The 24,762-nt window shown below is 35.9% G+C and overlaps 1 protein-coding gene across 6 annotated transcripts in view; it reads right to left on the bottom strand.

The window, feature by feature from the left end:
* The window catches only part of WDR47 (WD repeat domain 47), a 57,077-nt gene that overhangs the window by 7,716 nt on the left and 24,599 nt on the right, over positions 1–24,762 (bottom strand). For 5 of the 6 annotated variants that reach the window (XM_060139456.1, XM_060139454.1, XM_060139458.1 and 2 more), the window contains 7 exons: positions 22,894–23,696; positions 18,315–18,438; positions 12,568–12,746; positions 8,224–8,484; positions 5,347–5,422; positions 3,392–3,549; positions 116–285 (listed from right to left, as the gene is read on the bottom strand). In XM_060139456.1, the coding sequence (XP_059995439.1) occupies positions 116–285; positions 3,392–3,549; positions 5,347–5,422; positions 8,224–8,484; positions 12,568–12,746; positions 18,315–18,438; positions 22,894–23,696 (1,771 nt within the window). The remainder of the gene's footprint in view (positions 1–115; positions 286–3,391; positions 3,550–5,346; positions 5,423–8,223; positions 8,485–12,567; positions 12,747–18,314; positions 18,439–22,893; positions 23,697–24,762) is intronic. The other variant, XM_060139459.1, reaches the window with a different exon arrangement.

The following is a 24,762-nucleotide window of genomic DNA, read 5'->3' as shown; positions in this document are numbered from 1 at the left end:
CTTAATGGTATATTCTTAGATTTTACTAAAAACAGTACAGAGCTATATCAGAGACACACATGGGGAAACATAAAGAACACACTGGCAAGCTACTGCTTGCATACTCGGCCCCTACCTGTTGCATTACAAGTCTCTGCATTGAAGGGCAGCACTTTGACGTATTTGTCATTTGATCCGGTCGCTAATAACTGTCCACAAGGACTCCAGGCCACACAGTAAATGGATCCTTTGTGATGCTTATTCCTTTTAAAACGCACCACTGGCTGCTTAGGGATGTCATGTGCACTAGAAAGAAAAATCGCAAAAAGATATTTCAATTTCTTGCTTACTAAGGTTAATGAATGTGAAGTGAATGTGAAGTTCTGCGTTATGGTTGTTCTTGAGGGAGGGAGCAAAAAAAGTATCAGATAATATGTTAACAACAATTTTCAAACTCTTAGACAAAATAAATTTAAAGCATATTTATAATCCAAAAGTAAAATTATTAACCATTATTATACTAATCTTAAGTCTTATTTCAGACCACATAGGGAAGAGGATATTTAAGTCTTCATTTCACATATTTTCATATATTTTTAAATTCCCAAAAGAATTTTAAAAAGAGCTGATGATGCTTCTAATTCAAAAAGTTCAATAAACATTTATTAAACATATAATATGAGCAATTGCCTGGGGCTAGGGGAAGGCAAAGGATAAAGAAAAGGACAGAGAAAAAATAAAAGTGGCAAGAGATCTGTCCTGAGTTTAGTATCTGGCAGGGGTAGATGTTTCATGACTACCCACATACAGTAAAGCAAGTATAAATATTATAGTCCAATACAAGGTACTAGGCCTTAAAGGACAGGGAGAATTATTACAGAAAGAGATGAAGGCAGGAAGACTGCTTCAGTGAAGATAAAATATAGTGGGGAGACCAGCCCAGTATGCAGCATGGGAAAAAGTTTGTGGGACTGGCGGGGAGAAGCCTGGGGCATTCCAGAGACTGAGTGGGACAGACATGATGGGTGAGGAGCAGCAAGCACAGCTGGGGAAGGTCCCAAATGCCATGCTCCTCTATAGCTTGGCCTTTAATGGGAGTCTAACACTGGTTTAGTGGAGTAGTATCATCTTATCTGTACTTTAAAACATAGACTATATTAAGATACTATAGGTATAATGATAACATCAAGTCTATGTAAGAAAATGTACATGTTTTTGGAGATTTATCCTAAAGGGTGAAATGACATATCTAGGATTAAAATACCTTAAAATACTTTAGTAAACAAAAAGGATGTAGAAATGTGACAAAAATCTTGACAAATGCATTTCAGCGTACTAATCTCTACTTCTGTGTATGCTTAAAATTTTCATAATTAAGAAATTTTTAAAAAACAATAATATTGATAAATCTTCAACACTTACAACGTGCTTAATAGTGATAGAGAAAATAAATCAGATCAAGATTCTCTTTTCAGCTGCACATCCAGTTCATTGCCAGGGCCAACCAATTCTTTCTTTAAATGGATTTTACCTCCATCCATTTTCCACTGCCATCACACTGGCCATTGACAACAGCCTCCTACCTTTCTCCTAGCATCTAATCTTATTGCCATCTGACCCAGAGTTTACATCACAATACTGTTCTGCTGAAAACTTTCAGCAGCTTCCCACTGCACTCACCATAAAATCCAAAATGGATACAAAACTGCATGATTTAGTTCACATCTATCTCCGTAGCCTCATCACACTACCGCTCACAATACACCAGCCGATCTGAACTTGTTTTGGTTCCTTAAAAAGCCAAGCTCTTTCTCACTTCATGTTCCCTCTAATTACTATCTTATCCCTTCTCTTCACATGGCTAGGTTCTACTCATCCTCAGATCTCAGCTTTAACACATCTTCTTCAAAGAGGTCCTACTCTGACTCCCCAGTTCCCTCATCTCCCATTTTACTATGCTACAGCACCTTGTACTTTCTCTTCATAGCACCTACCACAATGTATAATTACATTTATTAGTGTGCCTATCTCCATAATATCCATCTTCGCCACTAAGACAGAAGTTCCATAGGTCAATGAACATGTTTGTTTTACTCACAACTATCCCCAAAGCCTAGCACATAGAAGGAGCTCAAAATATATTTGTTAAATAAATGAATTTATTTTCATAAAAATCAGTTTCTTCAAGGGAGTCTATGAAACATCTGTGCCAGCATGAGAAATACAAAAGAGGAAAGTCAATTTAAGATCAGATTAACCTTAAATACACAAAGTCTTTGGCTCTGCCTACATAATTGTTTTTCTTTTCCACGCCCTGATCTGGAATTCTGCCTATTCTCTCTCATATAATCCTACTTAACTAACACAATGAGCATCAATAAATTATATTACTATCATCTAACATGATCCCTATTCCCCTTCCCAACCTTTAAATGCTACTGCAGTCCAAAAGCCTAAATTTCTAGTTTCAGATAAGAGATATACCAAAAAATGCAAATAAATAAATAATCTCGCCCCTCTGTTCTCCAAACTGGGGTTATAATAAAAAAGCCTAAGGGTTGTAAAAAGTTTCCAAAACATATTATGACATGTACTGCTTTTTATTTTTAAATTTTTAAAGATGTGTAGCTTGTTTTATTTGAGTGTTTTTGTCTACTGGTATGAAAACTATTCCATTTGTGGCCATTTCTCTAACCACAAAATCTACCAAATAGTTCTTGATCTTTATAATGCCTATTTATTTTGATAGTAAAAGACTTGACAAATAAATTGACAAAAAGAGTTCAAATTCAGTTTTCTGTGAGATTATATCTAAGGTATATGCTTTCTCAGTAACTTTAAAGAATTAGTTGTACACCTAATACATAAGGTCATGTGCCTGGTTTTTTGCGACATATGCCTTTAAAGATATATCTCTTATTTTCAAATCCCATAATCTGTTAAAACAAGAGACTAAAATCAAAATTAGGTTGAAAATTGAATCTTTCTAGGTCAAAATGGTCAAATATCAGCAATTTCATATAGTTCAACCTAATACTTCTTTGAAGTTATTAGTATAAGACATTTTAAATTTTCTCCAAGTCTATAACCAGCAATACTTTGTCTTTATGTAATTAAGCTAGAAGGATCTTGCAGATTTTTTAAAAAATTAACAAAAACCATGTAAATAAAGACAACTAGACTATTGAGTGAACAATGGCCTAATCAAAAACATTTTATGAAAAACAACTTATAAAGTTAATCGATGATTCTTATGTATATTTCCTAAGTATTGAAAACGAAAATGTAAAAGCTTAATAAAAGGAAAAGAAATAAAAATTAAACACTACTGAATGGCAATTCTTAAAAAAGGGACCATATAGCTAAATTAAAAACTAAAGTAAGAATGGCACAATAAATCATCTATCCTTACCTTGGATCAATTACTTCTGGATAGGCACATACTCTCAGAGTTTTTGAATTTGAACCAACAGCATATAGACCACCACCTGGATGAAAAGCCACTGCTCTAACAGCTTGTGTGTCTTCTAGGGTATTAATACAAACAAACTGCTTTTTTGTTTTGTCATCCTATGGAAAGAATGAATATGAAAGTCATTCTATAAAAAAATGAATTTGAAAGAATTTGTCTTTATCTCATTTTAAATTCATCTGAACTGTATTATTCACTTCATCACTTTAATGTTCATAATCTACAATCATACATTCTTTTGAATGGCAAATCCAAATTAAGCCCAATTTTTCTATTTTTGTTACTCATTGCTAAACTAAGCTCACATAGATCACAGACATTCAAGTTTTTCTTCGTTTACTATGACAAAATATAAGAATATGCATTCCCATATTAAGTTCTCTTTAACTGTCAAGGAAAAAAATAGCCCACATGTATAGTTCCTACAAAAACAGAAAACTGTTCATGTTTCTAAAAGTAGGAAATATAAAACACTATTATTTAATCATTTTAGGGTTAAAAAAAAAGTTTGCCATTATCTCCAGCAATGAATACTTTAATATTTCAGACTCAAATTGTAAAATACCCTTTTAAAACTGTAAAGATGATTTTAATCAGAAAATTTAATTTCAGCCTCATTTCTATTTTAAACTGTCAACCTGTCTGTCCACAGCCCTCTTCTGAGGAAGGCAAGTTGAAACAGCTCTGTATAAAAGCTTTGGTGACTGCTATTATTGGTATCATTTGAAACCACCCTGCTACCCTGACCAGGACTGGACCCTGGACCTGGAACAGAGCCCTCCAGGCTGGGTGTGGTGCACAGACCCACCCAAATTCTCTTTGTGTAGGTACTTGACATTCATACGTTCCAAAGGCAAATCACTTCAGCTCTGGTTGTATGCTGAGAGCTCTAGAATCCATAGTGATTATTATATCAATGAAGAGACTATACATCTCCCTACCCAAACTTTTATGTATTCAGCAATACATCCTCATGGGGGAGTAGGAGTTAAAGCTAATATATTACAATCTGTCTTACGTAACTGAATTGAATTCTTGTATTATTCATATCAATTTATTTGACTAGAAATACTACATTTTCCATTAATCCATATACAAGAAAGGTGACTATTTACCAAATGAATAGCATGGGTAGATAAGAGAAAAATGGAGGGGAATGACTAATTGATTAAATGGCCAATAGCACATTAATAATAATTACTAAGGGTTGCTTTACAGCAGAAGTGGCAGAGCCAAAATTAACTTTACCTGCTCTTCTCCAGTGTATTTAAATTTTTTTTTAATTTGTTGCCATTGAAAAAATAGATTTCACATAAAAATCTAACTTTCTAGCTTTTCTTGAAAATCAAAAGAACTAGAAACACTAGGCCAGCATATTTCTTTGTGCAAGGGACAAATATTCCTATGTACTTATCACAAAAATAGTCAACTTTATTCATTTATGTTACCTGTTTGGCCCCATAAGCATCTGAAATAATTATTGTTTATGGGGTTAAAATTTGAACTAGAGAAAATAAGATAGAGTGAAGGTGTATACTGGTTAGAGAAGGATATCGGGTTCCAAAGCAAAAAACAAATGCATTGATGAGAAGCCCAAAGGAGTAAAGATATAATAATACCTTAACTAATTAACCACAGGGTTCAGAGAGTAGTGACACAGCCCTAACTCATGCGCCAAGATCACCACTGGACAATTAATATGAATACTCTCAAAATGTGATTTCTCAGGCAACCCCTTCACTTCACTCAGTGAAAGCTCAACTACCCTGAGGTAACTACCAGCATTAACAATAATGACTATTTCTAAAGGTTGTTCTTTCTTTAAGTTGAGAATTCCTTGACAAAATTTGCAAGTAAATATAAAAATAATGAACCTTCCTTCCCCTAAGTATTACCTCTTCCCCTCTTGATCTTGACAGATTCCCTGAAGAATCTCCAAGAGGTGGCTTAATGACCGAATGTTCTGATGAGCTGTGTGAATAGAAATTCAAGTACAGTTTACTCTGAATATCAAAACAGAAACTAACTTGTCCTTTCAATCTCTAATATTTATTTTTTTGGCAAATGACACCCACTGACTCCAGTCATAGTTACTCTCTGGAGTCATTTATTAAGAGGCTCTGGACTCATAACACAAAGCATAGTTAGTTGTAAGGAAGGAATGAGAAGCCATTCTAGAAAAGAGATTAAGTCAAAGTCCACAAATTTTATAGTCAGATGTCAACTACCTTTTCCCTGCTTAGTTCCAAAATCCTGGTTGCTATGCTTAAATACTAACCCAGGCAGGAACCTGGATTGCTCTTTAGAAAAATTATCTGGACCATGAAAAAAGACTAACAGAAACTTGACAGTTCAGGGTCCCACAATAAAACAATGTTTCCATTTAATCACTTTTTGGTGAGGCCAACAGGTAAACACATGCATCCATACATGTGGCCCTTCCTTCCAATCAGCTTTTTTAAAAAATGCCTCACTCCCAATAGTCAAATGCTTGAAGAAAGCCTCCTAAATAAAAACCAGAGACTAGGGTCTTCCCTGGTGGTGCAGTGGTTAGGATTCCATGCTTCCACCGCGGGGGCACGGGTTCCACCCCTGGTCAGGGAACTACGATCCTGCAAACCCTGAAATGCAGCCAAAAACAAAACAAAACAAAAAAAAAAACGAAGAGTAAAATAAACAAGAAAGGAATTTGGAAGAAGGAAGACAATTAAGGAAACAAAAACTACAAAAATATAATTAAAATCCTAAGAAATATAAGGGGAAATAATCCAGGAAACAAGAAAAATATCTATTAAAAAATATAAGGAAAATTAGAGAATAAGAAAGAGCTTAGAAAATAAAAATGATACCAGAAAAAATTAATCAATATAAAATGGAGGTAAGAAAATTACTACATAAATGTTTTCGATATTCTAGCACTTAAGTTTCCAGCTTAAAAGAGCCCACGAAGTATCCAGCAAAATGAAGTAAAATAGACCTACTCTGATGTGTATCATCATGAAGTTTTAGAACATCAGGGAAGACAAAGTCCTAAAAAATCCCAGAGTGGAAAAAGCAGTAGTCCTCATACAAAGGATCATATCACAATGGCATCAGACTTTTCAATATGTATGTGAGCATGTAGCAATGACTCTGAAACTCTGAGAAATGATTTCCATTCTAGAATTCTATACTCAGCTATACTAACAAGTCAAATATGAAATACTTGGACATGCAAGATCTCAGAAACTTCTACTCTGATGTACCCCTTTTCAGAAAACTACATGAGATCCTAAAGCAGGGGATCCAATACAGGGAACAGGCAAAGGAAACTCCCAGGAGAATGGTGAAGGAAAGTCCCAGGACTCTCTAGGCCTGAATAAAATGACTTAGAAGCAATGAATATAAAGTGAACCAGGAGTGATCTTGGAGGGGTATCTCCCAGGGGGGAAAAAAAACGGAAAGAGAAAGTACCTAATATTTTTTACTGTAATGAGGAGTTTTATGATTTTACAGTTCTGTCACAGCATCTGCAGATAGTTTAGTACCATGAAGACTAAGCATGTATACACATACACATGCACACCAAAAATGAGGCAATTACTCCCCCCATGAAAAACAAAAAAGTTTTGTGAAAGGAAATATATTCATATTATATGACTCAGTTGTAAATAACATTTACATGGCCATAGTAATGTTAACACTGAATACCGATTTAAACAAAAATTGATGTATATTAGAAGAAGGTGTAGACAAAATTAATGTGTTGTGGGTAAGGTATGGTAGCTAAATCTAATTGGCAGGGAATCAAGGGATAATAAAAACAGCAATAGAAGCAGATTATTCAGAAATGTGGAGATACATAGCAAAAGAAACAGCTAAATAGGTTGAAAATGGCAGCCTACTGGAAACAGAAGTCATGGACAAAGATGGGTAAGAGAGGGGATTCTGTTTTGTTTTAAGCCTTGAAGTGCTATTTGTCCTTTTAAACCATGCATGTATATTACTTTGATAAAAATAAAAACCAATTTTAAAATCTGAGTTCTAGTTTGGGGGGTACACAAAACAAGTGTTATAGGAACTGTAATAAAGAAGCAAATATTAAATAAACTTATATTCTTAAGTATAAAACTAGAGTTTTTGATACTAAATGTATAAAGCTAATTCCTGTAAACATCCAAATGCCAAAAGCAAGTTATGCATTTTAAAACGAACTACTCCCAAAGGTGTTCAATATTATAATAGAGGAAGAAAATGCTCAACTATTCCCATTGCATAAACTAATACTTGTCTACTGATAACAAGATGAAAATTTTTCTCTGACTACTGAAAATATAAATATGCAAGAAGTCTCAATTGCTGTAACTACCAGAGCTGCCAAGACTGTCTTGCTGCAATCATTCCACCATGTCAGAAAACATCTTCTTGTGCCCTGGATGTCTGTGAATTAAAAGATTATTTTTTGAAAGGTACCAATGGCAAGGGAAAAAACTTGGGAGAAGATAAAGCCTAAAACTGTATGATCTCTGAGTAAGATGGCTTATAAAAAAATAGAATTACCTTGGTGGTGGTAAGAAAGCAAAAAGAAAAATAGGAGAATAAAGACTATTAAGAGACTCAGAAGTTAGTAGAAGAGAATATAGATAAATGAAGGCAGATCAGAAAAAAAAAATTTGTAGGTAATGAACTGTAAAAACTTTCATTTGTAAGGCTCCAAAGAGAAGTTCAACTTTCCAAGTCTATTTATTAGTATGAAGTTAACATTTCCAGGTCTAACAAAGTAAAGCACTTACATTTGGTTTCCACAAGAAGGTGATTCCTCAAGAAAAGGTGTGTGATTTATTGATCCAGGATTACTAGGAGTGCTTGTGTGAATATCTGAAGCATCATGTGTTAATCTCTGACTAGAGTCTTGGGATGGTGTAGAAAAACTAGTGATGGAAGAATTATTAGATCCATTGCCTTTGTTCCCATTACATTGCTGGTTGAGCGCTGGTACCTCATTACCAAGGCTATCCATTCCAATATTTAATTCACCTAGCTTTTGAATGGACCTATAAAATAAAACAACATAATTATATTAAAATAAAAACTTAGTCATATTCCTAACATATAGGAGACTGAAAATTTGAGAGGGTAAATACATGCACATATAATATATGACAAGTTTAGTACTAAAAATTACCATCATCAGTTTAAGACATAACCAGGAAACTGAAAGAAGATCCAAATTTTCCTATAGTATATCACTGTAAAGGAGACAGGCATAATGGGTATCACTGATTTTTTTTTAAGCACCTTTTACCATAAAAAAACAGAAAAAAAATCTGTTTCTTCTCCAGTACAACTTTGGTTCAATTTTCAACATGAAAATTAATTTCCCAAAATAATAAAAATATCACCACTATCAAATTTCTCACCAACAAAACAAAACAAGCCATTTTCATTTCATCTGTCTAGTAATGTCATATCAACTAAGAAATGGATGACTAGAGCAGGCCATGATGGGACAAAGTCAAGTGGCATCCCTATTATCCACACATTCACTCATTCATTCATTTATTCATTCTACAAAAACTATTTGCCAGGCTCTGATCTAGGCACTAGTGAGATAAAACAGGGAGCAAAACAAGGTGGCCTTGGGGTCTTTCCCTCACCGCAAGTCTCCCTACGTCAGGGTAGCCTGACTCCTTATGCTGGACTCAGGGCTCCAAAGGGCACAGAGGAAGCTGCCAGGCTCTCTTAAGATTTAGACCAGAACTGGAGAATCACTTTCTCCCGCCTAGATTTAGTATGAGAGAGGACTACATAAGGGATGTAACTACCAAGGGGTATTGTGGCTCACTGTATTTTCTAATTTACCTACATTAAACATTAGTGTTCATGTGTGTGCTTGTGCATGCGTGCATGTGTATGTTTAGGGCTTAAAAAAGACTTTAAAAGAGCAGTTTAATATTATTAAAGGAATTGGCAGCCATTACTAAATATTTATCAGTTAAAATGTTTAACTAGACAGTACTTCTAATCGTCTATGAAACACTAATCCTGTGAAATGCTCCCCATAAAAAAAGATCCTGGGCTTCCCTGGTGGCGCAGTGGTTGAGAGTTCGCCTGCCGATGCTGGGGACGCGGGTTCGTGCCCCGTCCGGGAGGATCTCACATGCCGCGGAGCAGCTGGGCCCGTGAGCCATGGCCTCTGAGCCTGCGCGTCCAGAGCCTGTGCTCCGCAACGGGAGAGGCCACAACAGTGAGAGGCCCGTGTACAGCAAAAAAAAAAAAAAAAAAGATCCTGAGTCAAATAAATGTGGGAAATGCTAAGTATAAAGAATCTAAAATGCAAATATCATATTGATTTTCTCAAAGTGGGGAGGATGGGGAAGGGGCAGAATATGCCTATAATAAGTGCCAATTATTAGTAACAGAAACAAAATATCAAGAGGTATAAAGTAGTGATACAGTACTGTTAATAATAATCCTATCATGCTTTAGTTGATTTTTTTCAGTAAGTTCTATTACAGAACATGACTCTTATTTCTCTGCCTCTTTCTATGCCTCTGGGAAGGAAGAAACAAAATTTAATTCTGGAAACTGCTCTGCTGCTAGAATGATTTGGAAGACTAAAACATTAAGGGGAAAAAAGTATATTTTAATTTCTAGATTCTATCTCTATTCAATTTGTCCTTGGTATTAGTCAGGTACTTTAATGTCCTGGTACAGGCTCAGTTATATAAGGTCCAGAAAAAAAGGATTGAACTATTTTTTTTGTTTGTTTTTTTGTGGTACGCGGGCCTCTCACTGTTGCGGCCTCTCCTGTTGCGGAGCACAGGCTCTGGACGCGCAGGCTCAGCGGCCATGGCTCACGGGCCTAGCCGCTCCGCAGCATGTGGGATCTTCCCGGACCAGGGCATGAACCCGTGTCCCCTGCATCGGCAGGTGGACTCTCAACCACTGCGCCACCAGGGAAGCCCTGAACTATTATTTTAAAGAGTTAGAAAACAGAATAGATAAGAAATGGTTAAGACAACAACAGAGGGCTTCCCTGGTGGCACAATGGTTAAGAATCTGCCTGCCAATGCAGGGGACACAGGTTCAAGCCCTAGTCTAGGAAGATCCCACATGCCGTGGAGCAACTAAGCCCATGCACCACAACTACTGAACTTGCGCTCTAGAGCCTGCAAGCCTCAACTACTGAGTCCTCATGCCACAACTACTGAAGCTCACGTGCCTAGAGCCCATGCTCCACAACAAGAGAAGCCACCGCAATGAGAAGCCTGTGCACCGTAATGAAGAGTAGTCCCCACTCGCCGCAACTAGAGAAAGCCCGGGCGCAGCAACGAAAACCCAATGCAGCCAAAAAAAAAAAAAAGACAGCAACAGAGAATTTATATGAAACTAATTTACGAAAACTTAGGATAAACACCCATTCATATTTATTTATAATAGACCTGGTTATCCTATGGATTTTTATAACATACTTACCTTTAGTACAATTTAAAATTCTAATCTCTAAAGAAATTGAGAACAGTTGTTAAATAATAAATATGCTCTAAACTGAACCTAAATTATAAGAAATAATTTGAATTCTATTTATTATTGTCTTTAAAGGAAGAATAAACCATCTTGAATAGTTTAACTTTTTTTTCTGAGAAAGGACATCTTACTACTACCAGAATCACAGAACCTTGCCACTTCATGTTCTGACTTAATGCTAGGTATCTGCTTTCACTGAAAAATAAAAGTCAGGAAGTCAAACTGCAACCATGACTTACTGATATGAAGACGACATCCAAGAACTGGAAGTAGCAATTCATCAAATTAGGATAATTCTCATAAGCCACTGACTTGATCAGAGGTGATAATTAAACGACCCTCAAACTGAATGTTCAGAAGCCTACCTAGACTCTATAGATTACCACTATACAAGTTCCTTGTGTGAAGGTTTGAAGACAGGATCAGTTTCAGGCTCACTGACTTGCATAACACGCAGAGTGTCAAGCAGATTACTTCCAATATTACTGAACCAAGTAAAGACAGTCCCCACGGCATTGCCATATTATAATCATGATGATAGCCAACATTTATGGCATACCTCCTATATGCTAGAAATTATTCTAAGTAATTTTTTATGTATGCTAATTCAATCTTCCAACAACCCTTGCTCATTTAAATATACATATTCAGGCTTCCCTGGTGGTGCAGTGGTTAGGAATCTGCCTGCCAATGCAGGGGACACGGGTTCAAGCCCTGGTCCAGGAAGATCCCACATGCTGCGGAGCAACTAAGCCCGTGCACCACAACTACTGAGCCTGTGCTCTAGAGACCGCTAGCCACAACTACTGAGCCCATGTGCCACAACTACCGAAGCCCACGCTTCTAGAGCCCATGCTCCGCAACAAGAGAATCCACCACAATGAGAAGCCTGCGCACCGCAATGAAGAGTAACCCCGGCTCGCTGCAATGAAGACCCAACGTGGCCAAAAATTAATTAATTAATTTTTATAAATAAATAAATAAACAAACATATTCTGGTTTACTGATTTCTAAAAAAAAAAAGTTACCATATATTTACCTCCTATAGTTAAAAATAACATAAGTTCATACTGTCTTGGCAGAAATTATAAGAAAGAATCATTTTAATATACTGAATTCAATAGAATCTGAGAGTTTAAGCTCTCAAAATAACAATAAAAATAACAGGTAACACTTAATATAGTGCTTACTCTATGCCAGGTACTTTTTTAAGCACTTTACGTGGATTAACGCATTTAATCTTCATGGCAACCCTGTGAAATAGATGAGGAAAGAAGCAAATAGAAGGTAGTAACTCCCTCTAGGTCCTCAGCTACCCTGGGACAGGGCTGGATCCAGAAGTAGTCTACTTCCAGGCTGTGTGCTGAAACCACCACTCTCACTGCTCCCTTTGCTTAGATGTGAAAGGCCATTTAAAGGGAAGAAGGACAAAACCAGATGAGCCCTTAGAATGCTGTGACTGGAAGAGATTAAGTAACTCCACACTACTTGAAACACTTAAAAAGCCTTAAAATTTCAAACTATACACGGCAAGTAGCAGTTGCTGCATGCTCTTAATAGCTTTTAAATAATTCCTTATATTTAAAAGAGTGACTAAAAAGACTGACCTATTGAGGAATTGTTCGGTAAGATTCTGCTGCTGATCAGGACCATCCTCCTGATTCACACCTCCTTCAAGCAGCATCTGTTGGTATATCTGTCGCTGTTGCTCCTTCTGTTCTAAATGCTGTTGATAGCGTAATCGTTGCCTATAATATTCTTGAAATTGTTCTGTTGAATCTCGAAGCTTAAAAATATTAGAAAAAATAATATATTTGAGCAGACTACAATTGAATATGTCACCACTCAACAGTAACTTCTATAAGTGCTGAATAAAACATACAGATAGCTATAAATAACAATCAGAAAGTACTTAATATATTGGCTCTTTGAAAAATAACATAGTATCCATGAGTCTTAACAGTCAAGTAGATCAGATCAGTTAATTTGCTGAATTCCACAGCAAGAGACTGACCAAAATGAATGGTCATCCTGGATCCCTAACACCAAATAAAAATACAAGTTACAGTTGTCACAAGGGAAACATAGATAGAGAATACAAATGTAGATACAGACAAACACAAATCTATCTATATTACTAGAAAAAAAAATACTGAGGGACTACATTAATATTTAATAAGCACAATATTAATCTTATCCAACACACTTGATTTAAGCATGTACGTGGCTTAATAGGTTAATCTGGAGGGAAGCTTATAAAATTTCCCTCAAAAACAATACTTTAATTCAAACAGCCTTTCACAAGAAAGTAGAATAAATGGGTGTTAAACTTAGCAGTCTCAACATTCCTTCCTCGCTCTTCTAGAAGCCAACTTAAAGGACTTAAATATCATAGTGAATTCAAATACTGGCAAAGAAAGATTCCTGCCAAGCCAGAGTCTGGTCACACTACACAGGTCACGTGAACTGAAACAAAGCAGTCATCTCTAAACTTGGCCAACACTGATAATAAGCTTATCTAAGAGTCTTGTACCGCTAACCAAAGCTAAAACTGTCTCCCTTTTCCAGAAAATAGTAACAGTCCCCCTTTACTTCATAACTTATAGCAATAACTCTGAGACAAAATTATCTGTATGTTCTTTAAAAAAATTTTTGTTGTAAGATACAAATATTGTAATTTTAACCATTTTTCAGTGTACAATTCAGTGGCATTAGATTCATAGTATTGTACAACCATCACTATTATCTATTTCCAAAAATTTTCATCACCCCAAACAGAAATTCCATAACCATTAAGCAATAACTCCTCACTTCCCTCTCCCCCAACCCCTGCTAACTTCTACTTTCTGTCTCTATAAATTTGCCTATCCTAGATATTTCATATAAATGGAATCATACAATATTTGTCCTTTTGTGTCTGGCTTATTTCACTTAACACGATGTTTTAGAGGGTCATCCAAGTTGTAGCATATCATTCCTTTTTATGGCTGAATAATATCCCATTGTATCAATATATCACTTTTGTTTATCCATTAACCTGTGGATGGACATGGGTTATTTCTACCTTTTGGCCACTATAAATAATGCTGCTATGAACATGGATGTACAGATATCTGTTTGAGTCCTTGCTTTCAATGCCTTTGGGTATATACCTAGAAGTGAAATGACTGGGTCATACAGTAATTCTATATTTAGGTTTTTGAGGTACCATGAAACCACAGTAACAGCACCATTTTACATACCAACCAGCAATGTGTGAGGGCTCAAATTTCTCTATTTCTTCATCAACACGTGTTATTTTCCATTGCTTTGATTTTAGCCATTTTAGTAGTTGTGAAGTTATATTTCATTGTGGTTTTGATTTACATTTCCCTAATGACAAGTGATGTTAAGCATCTTCTTCATGTACTCACTGGCCATTTATAGACATTTAGCCAATTTGCAGAAATGTCTATTCAAGTCCTTTTTTAGACTGGGTTTTTTTGTTGTTGAGTTGTAGTAGTTCTTTACATATTCTAGATATTAAACTCTTGCCAGATAAATGATTTGCAAATATTTTTCCCATTCTGTAGGCTGTCCTTTCACTTTCTTGATAATGTCCTTTGATACACAAAAGGTTTTTTTCAAAAATATTTATTTATTTATTTTGGCTGCCCTGGGTCTTAGTTGTGGCATGTGGGATCTTTTAATTGCAGCATGTGGGCTCTTAGTTACAGCATGCAGACTTCTTAGTTGTGGCATATGTGTGGGACCTAGTTCCCCGACCAGGGATCGAACCTGGGCCCCCTGCATTGGGAGCATGGAGTCTTACCCACTGGACCACCAGGGAAATCCAAAAGTTTTTAATTTTGATAAAGTCCAATTTATCAATTTTTACATTTGTTGCTTAAGCTTTGGTATCATACGTAAGAACACATTACAAAATCTAAGGTTGTGAAGATTTATCCCTTTGTTTTCTTCTAAGAGTTCTATACTTTTAGATCCTATACTTAAGTTGTTGATCTATTTTTAGTTAATTTTTATATATGTTGTGAGGTAGAGGTCCAACTTCATTCTTTTGCATGTGGAAATCCAGTTGATCTAGCATCATCTGTTGAAAAGACTATTTTTTCCCCCACTGAATGGATTTGGCACCCTTGCCAATAATCAGTTGGTCACAGATATACAGAATTATTTCTGGTCTCTCAATTTATTCTATTGGTCTATATGCCTATCCTTATACAAGTACCACACAGTTTGGATTACTGTAGCTTTGTAGTAAGTTTTGAAATTATGAAGTGTGACTCCTACAACTTTGTTCTTCTTTTTTCAAAATTGTTCTGGCTATTCAAGGTCCCTTGCAATTCCATATGAATTTGAGTATTGGCTTTTCCATTACTGCAAAAGAGGTGGCGGAATTTTTATAGGAATTGCATGGAATCTGTAAATAATACTGGGGTAGTACTGACATCTTAACAGTATTAAATCTTCTGATCCATTAACACAGAATGTCTTCAATTATTTAGATCTTCTTTAACTTCTTTCAGCAATGTTTTGTAGATTTTAGCATACAAGTCTTTCAACTCCTTAATTTATTCCCAGATATTTTATCCTTTTATATGCTGTTGCAAATGAAATCGCTTTCTTTTTTTTTTTTTTTTTTTTTTTGCGGTACACGGGCCTCTCACTGTTGTGGCCTCTCCCATTGCGGAGCACAGCTCCAGACGCGCAGGCTCAGTGGCCACGGCTCACGGGCCCAGCCGCCCCGTGGCATGTGGGATCTTCCCGGACCAGGGCACGAACCTGTGTCCCCTGCATTGGCAGGCAGACTCTCAACCACTGTGCCACCAGGGAAGCACTGAAATCGCTTTCTTAATTTCCTTTTCTGATTGTTCATTGTTAGTGTATAGAAACACAACTGATTTTTATGTGTTGATCTTGTACCCTGCAACTCTGTTGAACCTGTTTATAAGCTCTAGTAGCTGTCTTGTGAATTATTCATGATTATACATATAATATTCATGTCATCTGTGAATAGAGATAGCTTTACTTCTTCCTTTCCAATTTATTTCTTTTTCTGGTCTAACTGCTCTGGCTAGAACTTCTAATAAATGTTGAATAGCAGCGGTGAAAGCAGGCATCCTTATCTTTGTTCCTGACCTTAGGGAGAAAGCTTCTACTCATTAACTATTGAGTATGCTGTTAGGTTGGGTTTTACATAAATGATCTTCAGCATGCTGAGGAAGTTCCATTCTATTCTTAGTTCTCTGAGAGTTTTTATCAGCAAAGTGTTTGATTTTCTCAAATGTCTTTTCTGCATCAATTGAGATAATTGCATGTTGTTTCTTTTTTTCCTTCATTCTATTAATGTGATGTATATTAAACTGATTGTTTTTTATGTTGAACCACCTTGCATCCTGCAATCAATCCACTTGGTCAGAATGCATAATCCTTTTAATATGCTGATGGATTTGGTTTACCAGTATTTTGTTGACTTTTGCTTCTATGTTTATAAGAGGTATTGGTCTGTAGTTTTCTTTTCTTGTAATATTTTCACTTGGTTTTGCTATCAGGGTAATGCTGGCCTCACAGAATGAGTTAGGAAGTGTTTCCTCCTCATATTTTTTGGAAAATTTTGAGGATTGTTAACGCTTCCTAAATGTTTGTAGAATTCACCAGTAAAGCCATCTGATCCCAGTCTTTTCTCTGTTGAGAAGTTTTTTGATTACTGATTCAATCTCTTTACTCATTATACATCTGTTGAGATTTCCTATTTCTTTTTGAGTCAGTTTAGTAATTTGTGTTTCTAAGGAATTTGTCCATTTCATCTAAGTTGTTTAATTTGTTGGCTTACAACTGGTCACAGTATTCTCTTATAATCTTTTCATTATTGTAAGGTTGATAGTTTTATTTTTGATTTTAGTTATTTGTGTTTTGTTTTTCTTTGTCAGTCTAGCTAAGGGCTTGTCAATTTTATTGATCTTTTAAAAGAACCAACTTTTGGTTTTGTTGATTCCCTCTGTTGTTTTCCTTTTCTCTATTTTATTTCTCTCTCTTCTAATCTTTATTATTTCCTTCCTTCTGCTAGCTTTGGGTCTAGCTTGCTCTTCCTTTTCCTAGCTCTTCAAGGCATAAAATTAGGTTATTGATTTGAGATCTTTCTTCTTTTTTAATGTAAGCATTTGCAGCTATAAATTTCTCCCTGAGCACTGCTTTTGCTGCATTCCATAATTTTGCTGTATATTTGGTATGTTGTACTCATTTTCATTAGTCTCTAAGTATTTTCTATTTTCCCTTGTGATTTCTTCTTTGATCCAGTGGTTGTTTAAGAGTGTGTTGATTAATTTTTACAAATTTTGGATTTAAAAATTTTCCTTCTGTTATCAATTTCTAGCTTCATTCCACTGTGGTCAGAGGAGATACTTTACATGATTTCAGATCTTTTAAAAGTTATTGAAAAAAAAAAAAAAAGTTATTGAGACTTGTTTTGCGTCCTAACACATGGTCTATCCTGAAGAACACTGCACATGCACTGGAGAAGAATGTGTATTCTACTATTGTTGAGTGTTCTATAGATGTCTATTACGTCCAGTTGGTTTACAGTGTTGTTCAAGTCCTCTATATCCTTACTGATCTTCTGTTAAATGTTCTATCCATTACTGCAAGTGAGGTATTGATGTCTCCAACTATTATTGCAGAACTGTCTATTTCTCCCTTCAGCTCTGCCAATGTTTGCCTCATATATTTCGGGATTCTGTTGTTTTGTGCATATCCATATGTACTTTTAAGAAAAATTTTTCTACTTCATTCTAAATATTTAGTCAAAACCAAAATAACTTATTCAACTTATTAAACCTACCTACTCACCCCTTATAAGTGGGGATAATATATATAAGATAAAATTTACACCCTATTTCACAGTACAATTTCCTTCCCAAAGCACCACAGAAAAATAATCTGGAACTCTAAAGGCTTAGATAAAGTATTATTCTATATTATAAATGTCACAATTTCTTGCTCATTAAATCTAATTAGCAAAATACAGAGCATATATCTTAAAAATACAAGCTGTCCACATTTAATGCAAGTTCAATTACATGAGTGCTCAAACATGTAGGAGCAATGTCAACTGTGATATTTTAAATCGTTAATAAATCCATCCATTAAAAATGCTCCAAAATATACAGTGATAACTAAAAATACTATAAATTCTTAAGGAAGAGGGGAGAAAATGATCTAATAAATAAGAAAATCTAGATATTCTCTCTCCTACTCTCAAATATCAGACAATTCTTTTTAAATTCTATCCAAGCAAATAGTATTACTTCTTACAAAGAGAATAACTCTAAAAGACTCGAGGTGTAGTAAATATTACCTCATTTTTTTCTTGCTTAGCTGGTCCTGAATTCTGTGCTCCATTTGCAGGCTCTTTTTCTGAAACTGAACTCTGGCCCAGGATTTCACTGCTGATAGGCCGCTGTGCCTCGACAGGTGTATCACTTCAGGGCCAAAAAACAAAAAGGAAGAGGTAGGGGTAAAGAAAAACATATTGTAGTTAGAGAAATTTTAATTTAAAAAGTGAATATTTAGCCTAAGTGTTTATCAAATGCACAAAAACAGATTTTTAAATTTTACTTTCTTCTCTTTTTTTTTTTTTTTGCGGTATGCAGGCCTCTCACTGCTGTGGCCTCTCCCGCTGCGAAGCACAGGCTCCGGATGCGCAGGCCCAGTGGCCATGGCCCATGGGCCCAGCCACTCCACGGCATGTGGGATCCTCCCGGACCGGGGCACGAACCCGCATCCCCTGCATTGGCAGGCAGACTCTCAACCACTGCGCCACCAAGGAAGCCCACTTTCTTCTCTTAAGTACACTATGTAAGGGATTTTTTAAAATAGAATGTGCTTATAATGGAAAAGCACTGGATTATTAAGCAAGGACGGTAGGGGCTCCCATCTAAAATAATGTGTGTGACCTTGGGAAAATCACTTACATTCTCTGTGGCTCAGCTTCACCTACGAATTAATAGGTTAGATGACCTAAGGCCTACACGCTCTTAAAGAACTCTTAATCTGTTATTTTGTTATCCAAACATCAATTTTCTTTCCTCTAATATATTTCAATAAAATTTTAAGAATAGTTGAGATTTTATTAAAAGGCTTTCTTTGATTTGCACTTAACACAAAAGCTAAACATACCTCTTTCAAATTAAAAAAAATTTATACTAATTATTTTTATTTATTTATTTAAAATTTATTTTATTTTTGGCTGTATTGAGTCTTTGTTGCTGCGCGCAGGCTTTCTCTAGTTGCGGCGAGTGGGGGCTGCTCTTCATTGCAGTGTGTGGGCTTCTCATTGCAGTGGCTTCTCTTGTTGCAGAGCACAGGCTCTAGGCGCACAGGCTTCAGTAGTTGTGGCACACGGGCTCAGTAGTTGTGGCTCATAGGCTCTAGAGCTCAGGCTCAGTAGTTGTGGCGCACTGGCTTAGTTGCTCCACGGCATGTGGGATCTTCCCGGACCAGGGCTTCAACCGTGTCCCCTTCATTGGCAGGCGGATTCTTAACCACTGCACCAGGGGAAGTCCTCAAATATTTTTAATGTATACTAATTAGTAAGCTTGATGTCTTATGTCAGGTTGTTCCTAACAGTCTTCTAAAATACTAGCAATTTCTACTTTCATATTTATGCTGTTCAAAGTTTTTAATAACTAAGATTATCCAAAGATGACAAATACCACATTCACATAGATTACCTATCAGTAAAAGGCACCATAGGAACAAGTACAAAAGTAAAGTGATTTTTGTCTTCAATGAATTTGATTAGGAGATGACTTCCTAATGGCCTCTCCAGGCAGAAGATTGTAAGACATATCAAAATATAGGTCTAGAGTTTAGGAAAGCAGAGCTAGACAGTCATCTTCACAAAGGCACCATTAGTTAGCAGCCTAGTAGTCTTAAGTACCTAAACATACATACACACACATGCACCCTGAGGAGGAAGTAGAAAGACCTGGGAAGAGTGTTCAGCTATCAGACTGTGCTGTAAGCTGCTAGTGACCATAGGAAGCCCCATTTTAGTCCATAAATTGAATTTGTAAGAGTTATTAACTGTATAGAGATAGACTAAAACAACCTTTATAAAGTAATATTTGATTTAATTTTGCAATTTATACAGCACTTCCACATGCATTATCTCACTTAACTTGCACAATAACCTGTAAAATATATTAAAACTCCCATTTCACACATGAAGAAATAGACTCAAAAAAGTCATTTTCCCAAAAATACACAGTAAATAAAGCTAGAACTTGAATCCAGGTCTTCAGACTCCAAATCCAATGCTGGCACATGTATGCGAATAGATCTTTTTCCTGCCATTTAATTTTGAGACCATTATATTGTATAGTCACAGCCTGTGTATTTCAACTGATTTTTACTCCTTTTTTATTTTGAGTTGGTTTCTGTTCGAGTGAAAAGATATCCTTCAAAATACCACACACTCTTTTATAAACTTTTCTTCTGTGTTTCATCTTCTTCTTCACCATAGTAACTCAATCATACCCTGGGGATGCAGCACAGTGCTAGCACAGAGAAGACAATCAAATATTTTTAAATGAATACTGACTTCAAATTACCACAAGCAGGAGTTTCTTTATGCTGCATTTTAACATAACTGATCTGAGCTTTCCAATATTTTTTAATTACACCTAAAATATTCTTTAAAACCAGGTAAACTTTTTTCCAAAGTAAAGTTTTATACTTTATCCACAGCACAATAGCTCTCCCATAGTATGTTATTAGTAGCCCTTTTGACACACTGTACTTTCCAAGGGTATGAACCCTGAACAGGGGAAATTTATATTTATTAAGCACTAGGCACATGTTTACCACTCTGCAAGTCAACACTCTATTTTATAGAGGAGGTCACTGAGGCTCAGAGAGTAACCATCCCAAGATCACACAGCTAGAAAATGGCAAGGCTACAGTTCAAACCCAAGTCTGACTCCAAAGACCATGTTCTATTCATTGTTCTACACTGCTTTGTCCCATAAGTTTTCCAATTTCAGAGACATGACAGATGTTTTCTGGGTTATTACTACTGCTCAGCTAAAAACACATATATTACTTACCTTTTGACATGTCACGTTTTACCCCACTGTTTATTCTATAATGGTCTAATAACTTATATTCCACTTCTTTCCATCTTTATTCAGTCATTCCTCAATTTATAGTACTTTCTTTACATAGGGAATAGCACATGTAGAGTCAAATTTGGCTGGATTTTTGTGTGTCTTTTTTCTTTATAAAGACAATCCCACTGGTGCACAATTCAAAACGTGCTATTCATTATATCAACCAAGAATATCCTATCATCTCATGTACTCAGAAGAATATCAGCAGTTCCCCCAGAATTGAAGCCCAGCATCCCAGACAATGAGAATTTTCTCTAAGGGGATCAGAAAGTCCAAGAAAACTTTAAGATAGTCTACCAATGCTCAAGATTCTCTATTCCTTTAGGATTTAGATAATAGGATGCTCTTATATTAAATTATATTCATTCGTTTTTATCACTAGATATCATCTTTATCTTTCAAATATAAAATACAGAGCAATAAGATGCCTTAGGAAGTCACCCTAGGCTTTGGGAAGTCCCTCACTTAACTGATCCCAGAATCCTATCCTCTCTTTAACGAACATTAAAGAAAATCACACCCACCCACTCCAACAATCTCACAGCAACTTAACAGAAAATGCTTCCATAAATATTTATCCTGTAATTCTTGTGCCTTAACCCTTAACTAAAGATCTCCTCCTGTTTTAATTAGAAATAGAAATTCCAAGTCCAGTGCTCCTTCTTCAATAAAGAATGCCTCCAACTCTCCTATATGAATAGTAAAAGGTTTAGGTTTAGTTTTTGTGCTTTTAATAAACTTATTGCAGTCGATAGTAATACTTCATAGCATCAACTCTGAGTATAGGAAACCAGGATGTGTCCCCAGTAGGTTTCCTGGAAAATGGAGGCAGGAAGTTTCCTAAGCCTTGAAATAAAGAACTGCTAATCAGGAAATTATTATTTCAAGCCAGGTTTGAAGGAAAAAGTGGTAGTTTTAATACTTAATTTTCTCATGTATGTATATAAAGAATTACTAAAAACTGATAAGTGGAAATAATCAGAGATTTTTATACATACATGTTCAATACAGTAATATTTACAGGAAACAGTCTACTCTCTTACAATAAGGAACTAGGTAAAATTATGATCCAGTCATACAATGGAATACTGCACACACCATTAATCACTGACCTCAATAAATGTTTAAAAATACGGGAGGGGCTTCCCTGGTGGCACAGTGGTTGAGAGTCCGCCTGCTGATGCAGGGGACACAGGTTCGTGCCCTGGTCCGGGAAGATCCCACACGCCGTGGAGCAGCTGGGCCCGTAAGCCATGGCCACTGAGCCTGCGGTTCCGGAGCCCTGTGCTCCACAACAGCGAGAGGCCCGCGTACCGCAAAAAAAGAAAAATATATGGGAAAACGTCATGATTTATCAAGTGAAAAAAGCAAATTATATGAAAATATATATAGCAACTTCTCAATTTTTAAAAATGTATTCATTGGAAAAATGTTGGTCATCTAAGCGCAAGATTGTGTGGGATTTTAATTCTCTTATTGATACCCTTCCATATTTTCCAAAATTTCTTCAATGCACATGTACTGCCTTTATAACCAGCAAAATGATAATACGGGATACAAAAATAAAGGTTTTCCCTGATAACTGTAATTATCAAAATTTTTAAAACGCCTTATAAATAAAGTTTTAAAGACTAACTTTCAACTAAATGGACTTGAACATTTAGAACACACACACACACACACACACACACACACACACACACACACCAATTAGATTATCTCACACTTGTGGAGATCTCCCAATTTTCATGAGCAAATACTTACCGTTCAGGGGATTCTTCATAAATACTGTGACATTCTGTATTCTCAAGCATGAGACTTCTACTGAGGTTTTGTACCCCTGGATAATGGAAGTTAGCAAAGGAGTGTGACATTGGAGAAGTTTTGTTCCCAAGGTCTGAAATTCTCTTATCATGACTGGTTAGTCCACAAGTGAGGCCATCTAAAGCAGGATTCAGAGAGCGGGTCATATAGGCATCAGCTGATTGAGGCCTTCTCAATGGAGATGATGGATAGGGAGAAAGTTTGCTGATAAGAGGAGTCAAAAGATCAGCATATGCAGCTTTTGTGGGTTTCAGAAGTTTATCAACATGAATATTAAGCATTTTCTGTTCAAAAGCACAAGAGAAGACTGAAGATGGGAGATTCTGAAGCCATGACAATAAACTCAGATCCAAATCATCACAACCATTACCACATAAGAGGTCGATACCAAGTAGTACTTCACTTTCTGTAATTTCTTCTCCAGTTGCTTTACTTTGACAAAATTCTACACAGCATTCATAAAGTAGGCCCTTCATTACAAGCTGAAATAAACGATTGTTACTTGCTTTAAAACCAGCCTCACTTAGCTTCCTATCAGCAGGGATGAATTCTGCAACCATGACACAAGCCTCTTCAAAACAGTGAACTCGTGCAGTGCTGGGATTCCAGTCCTTAAATTCAGCATGATTGGTCAGACGAGGCAAAGTCAAAAGCAAACAGAGCTTGCTGTAATCATCTTTAGAAGGACAGTACTCTTCTAGGGCATGTAAACATTGCACAGCTTCTTGCATGGTAAATTCCAGCTGTAAGAAAAACATAAGTGATTGCTATAAAGAGAGATGCTATGAGATATGAAAACAATGAGAATATTTTATTCAAATATAAAGACACTTTACGAACTTTCACAAACTGTTCAATTGCAAAAGGATAAACTCATGTCACAGAATACTCATATAATTGTGGGCTATTTAACAAGTTTCAAGTCAGGAACCAAAATGTTTTTTACTCCTAAAATAAAGATTTTAAAATTTGGTTATTAGCACATTAAACTTTTACCTATAAAAAAAGTGTTGTAATTCAGACTTAATACTATCATTTTCAAATGTATAATTTTTTAAGAGTAAGGATAATTAAGTTTTCTAGCAATGAAACTGAAGCATGCCAAAATTCAATTATTTATTATAGCTTGCTATCACTCCAGCTTACTCAAAAAGCAAAAGAGCCATCCTCAAACTTACCTTAGGACAAATGTGTGTGGGGAGAGAAAGCAAATCAAGAAAGGGAACACCTACAGTTCATTTCTACAAAAACAGTGCAGAGACAGAACAAAAGGAAGCTTAGCTGAAAAACAAATTACAATAATTTGTATAGTGAATATTATCTTAGTATCATAAGCTTTTGATGATGTAAGGAACCTTAGAGCTTGCATAGCACAGCTTCTATATCTTACCTGTGGGAAAAGTTAGGGTGCAGATTTAACCTATGTAATTCAGTTGGTTAGTGACAAAGACAGAATAAAAATTCTTATTGACTAATATTCCAGTGTTCTTTCCACTTTTTTCTTTTTTTTGGCCACAACATGCAGCACGCAGAATCTTAGTTCCCCGACCAGGGATCAAACCCGTGACCCCTGCAGTGGAAGCATGGAGTCTTAACCACTGGACTACCAGGGAAGTCCTTCTTTCCACTTTTAAACATCATTATCTGCAAACATTTCTCTATTATTTCAATGATTACTTACTGGCACTTAATAAAAGTTTCTTTGGTTTTGGATGCGACAATACTAATATTAAAACTTTAAAAGTATCTCTCTAATCAAAAAGAATTTAATATCATTAAATCTAAATTGTTATTAAAAATACACATTGT

This window comes from Lagenorhynchus albirostris, chromosome 2, assembly GCF_949774975.1.
Source record: "Lagenorhynchus albirostris chromosome 2, mLagAlb1.1, whole genome shotgun sequence".
In the NCBI taxonomy this organism is placed as follows: domain Eukaryota; kingdom Metazoa; phylum Chordata; class Mammalia; order Artiodactyla; family Delphinidae; genus Lagenorhynchus; species Lagenorhynchus albirostris.
This window is presented reverse-complemented; position numbering and strand designations above follow the sequence as displayed.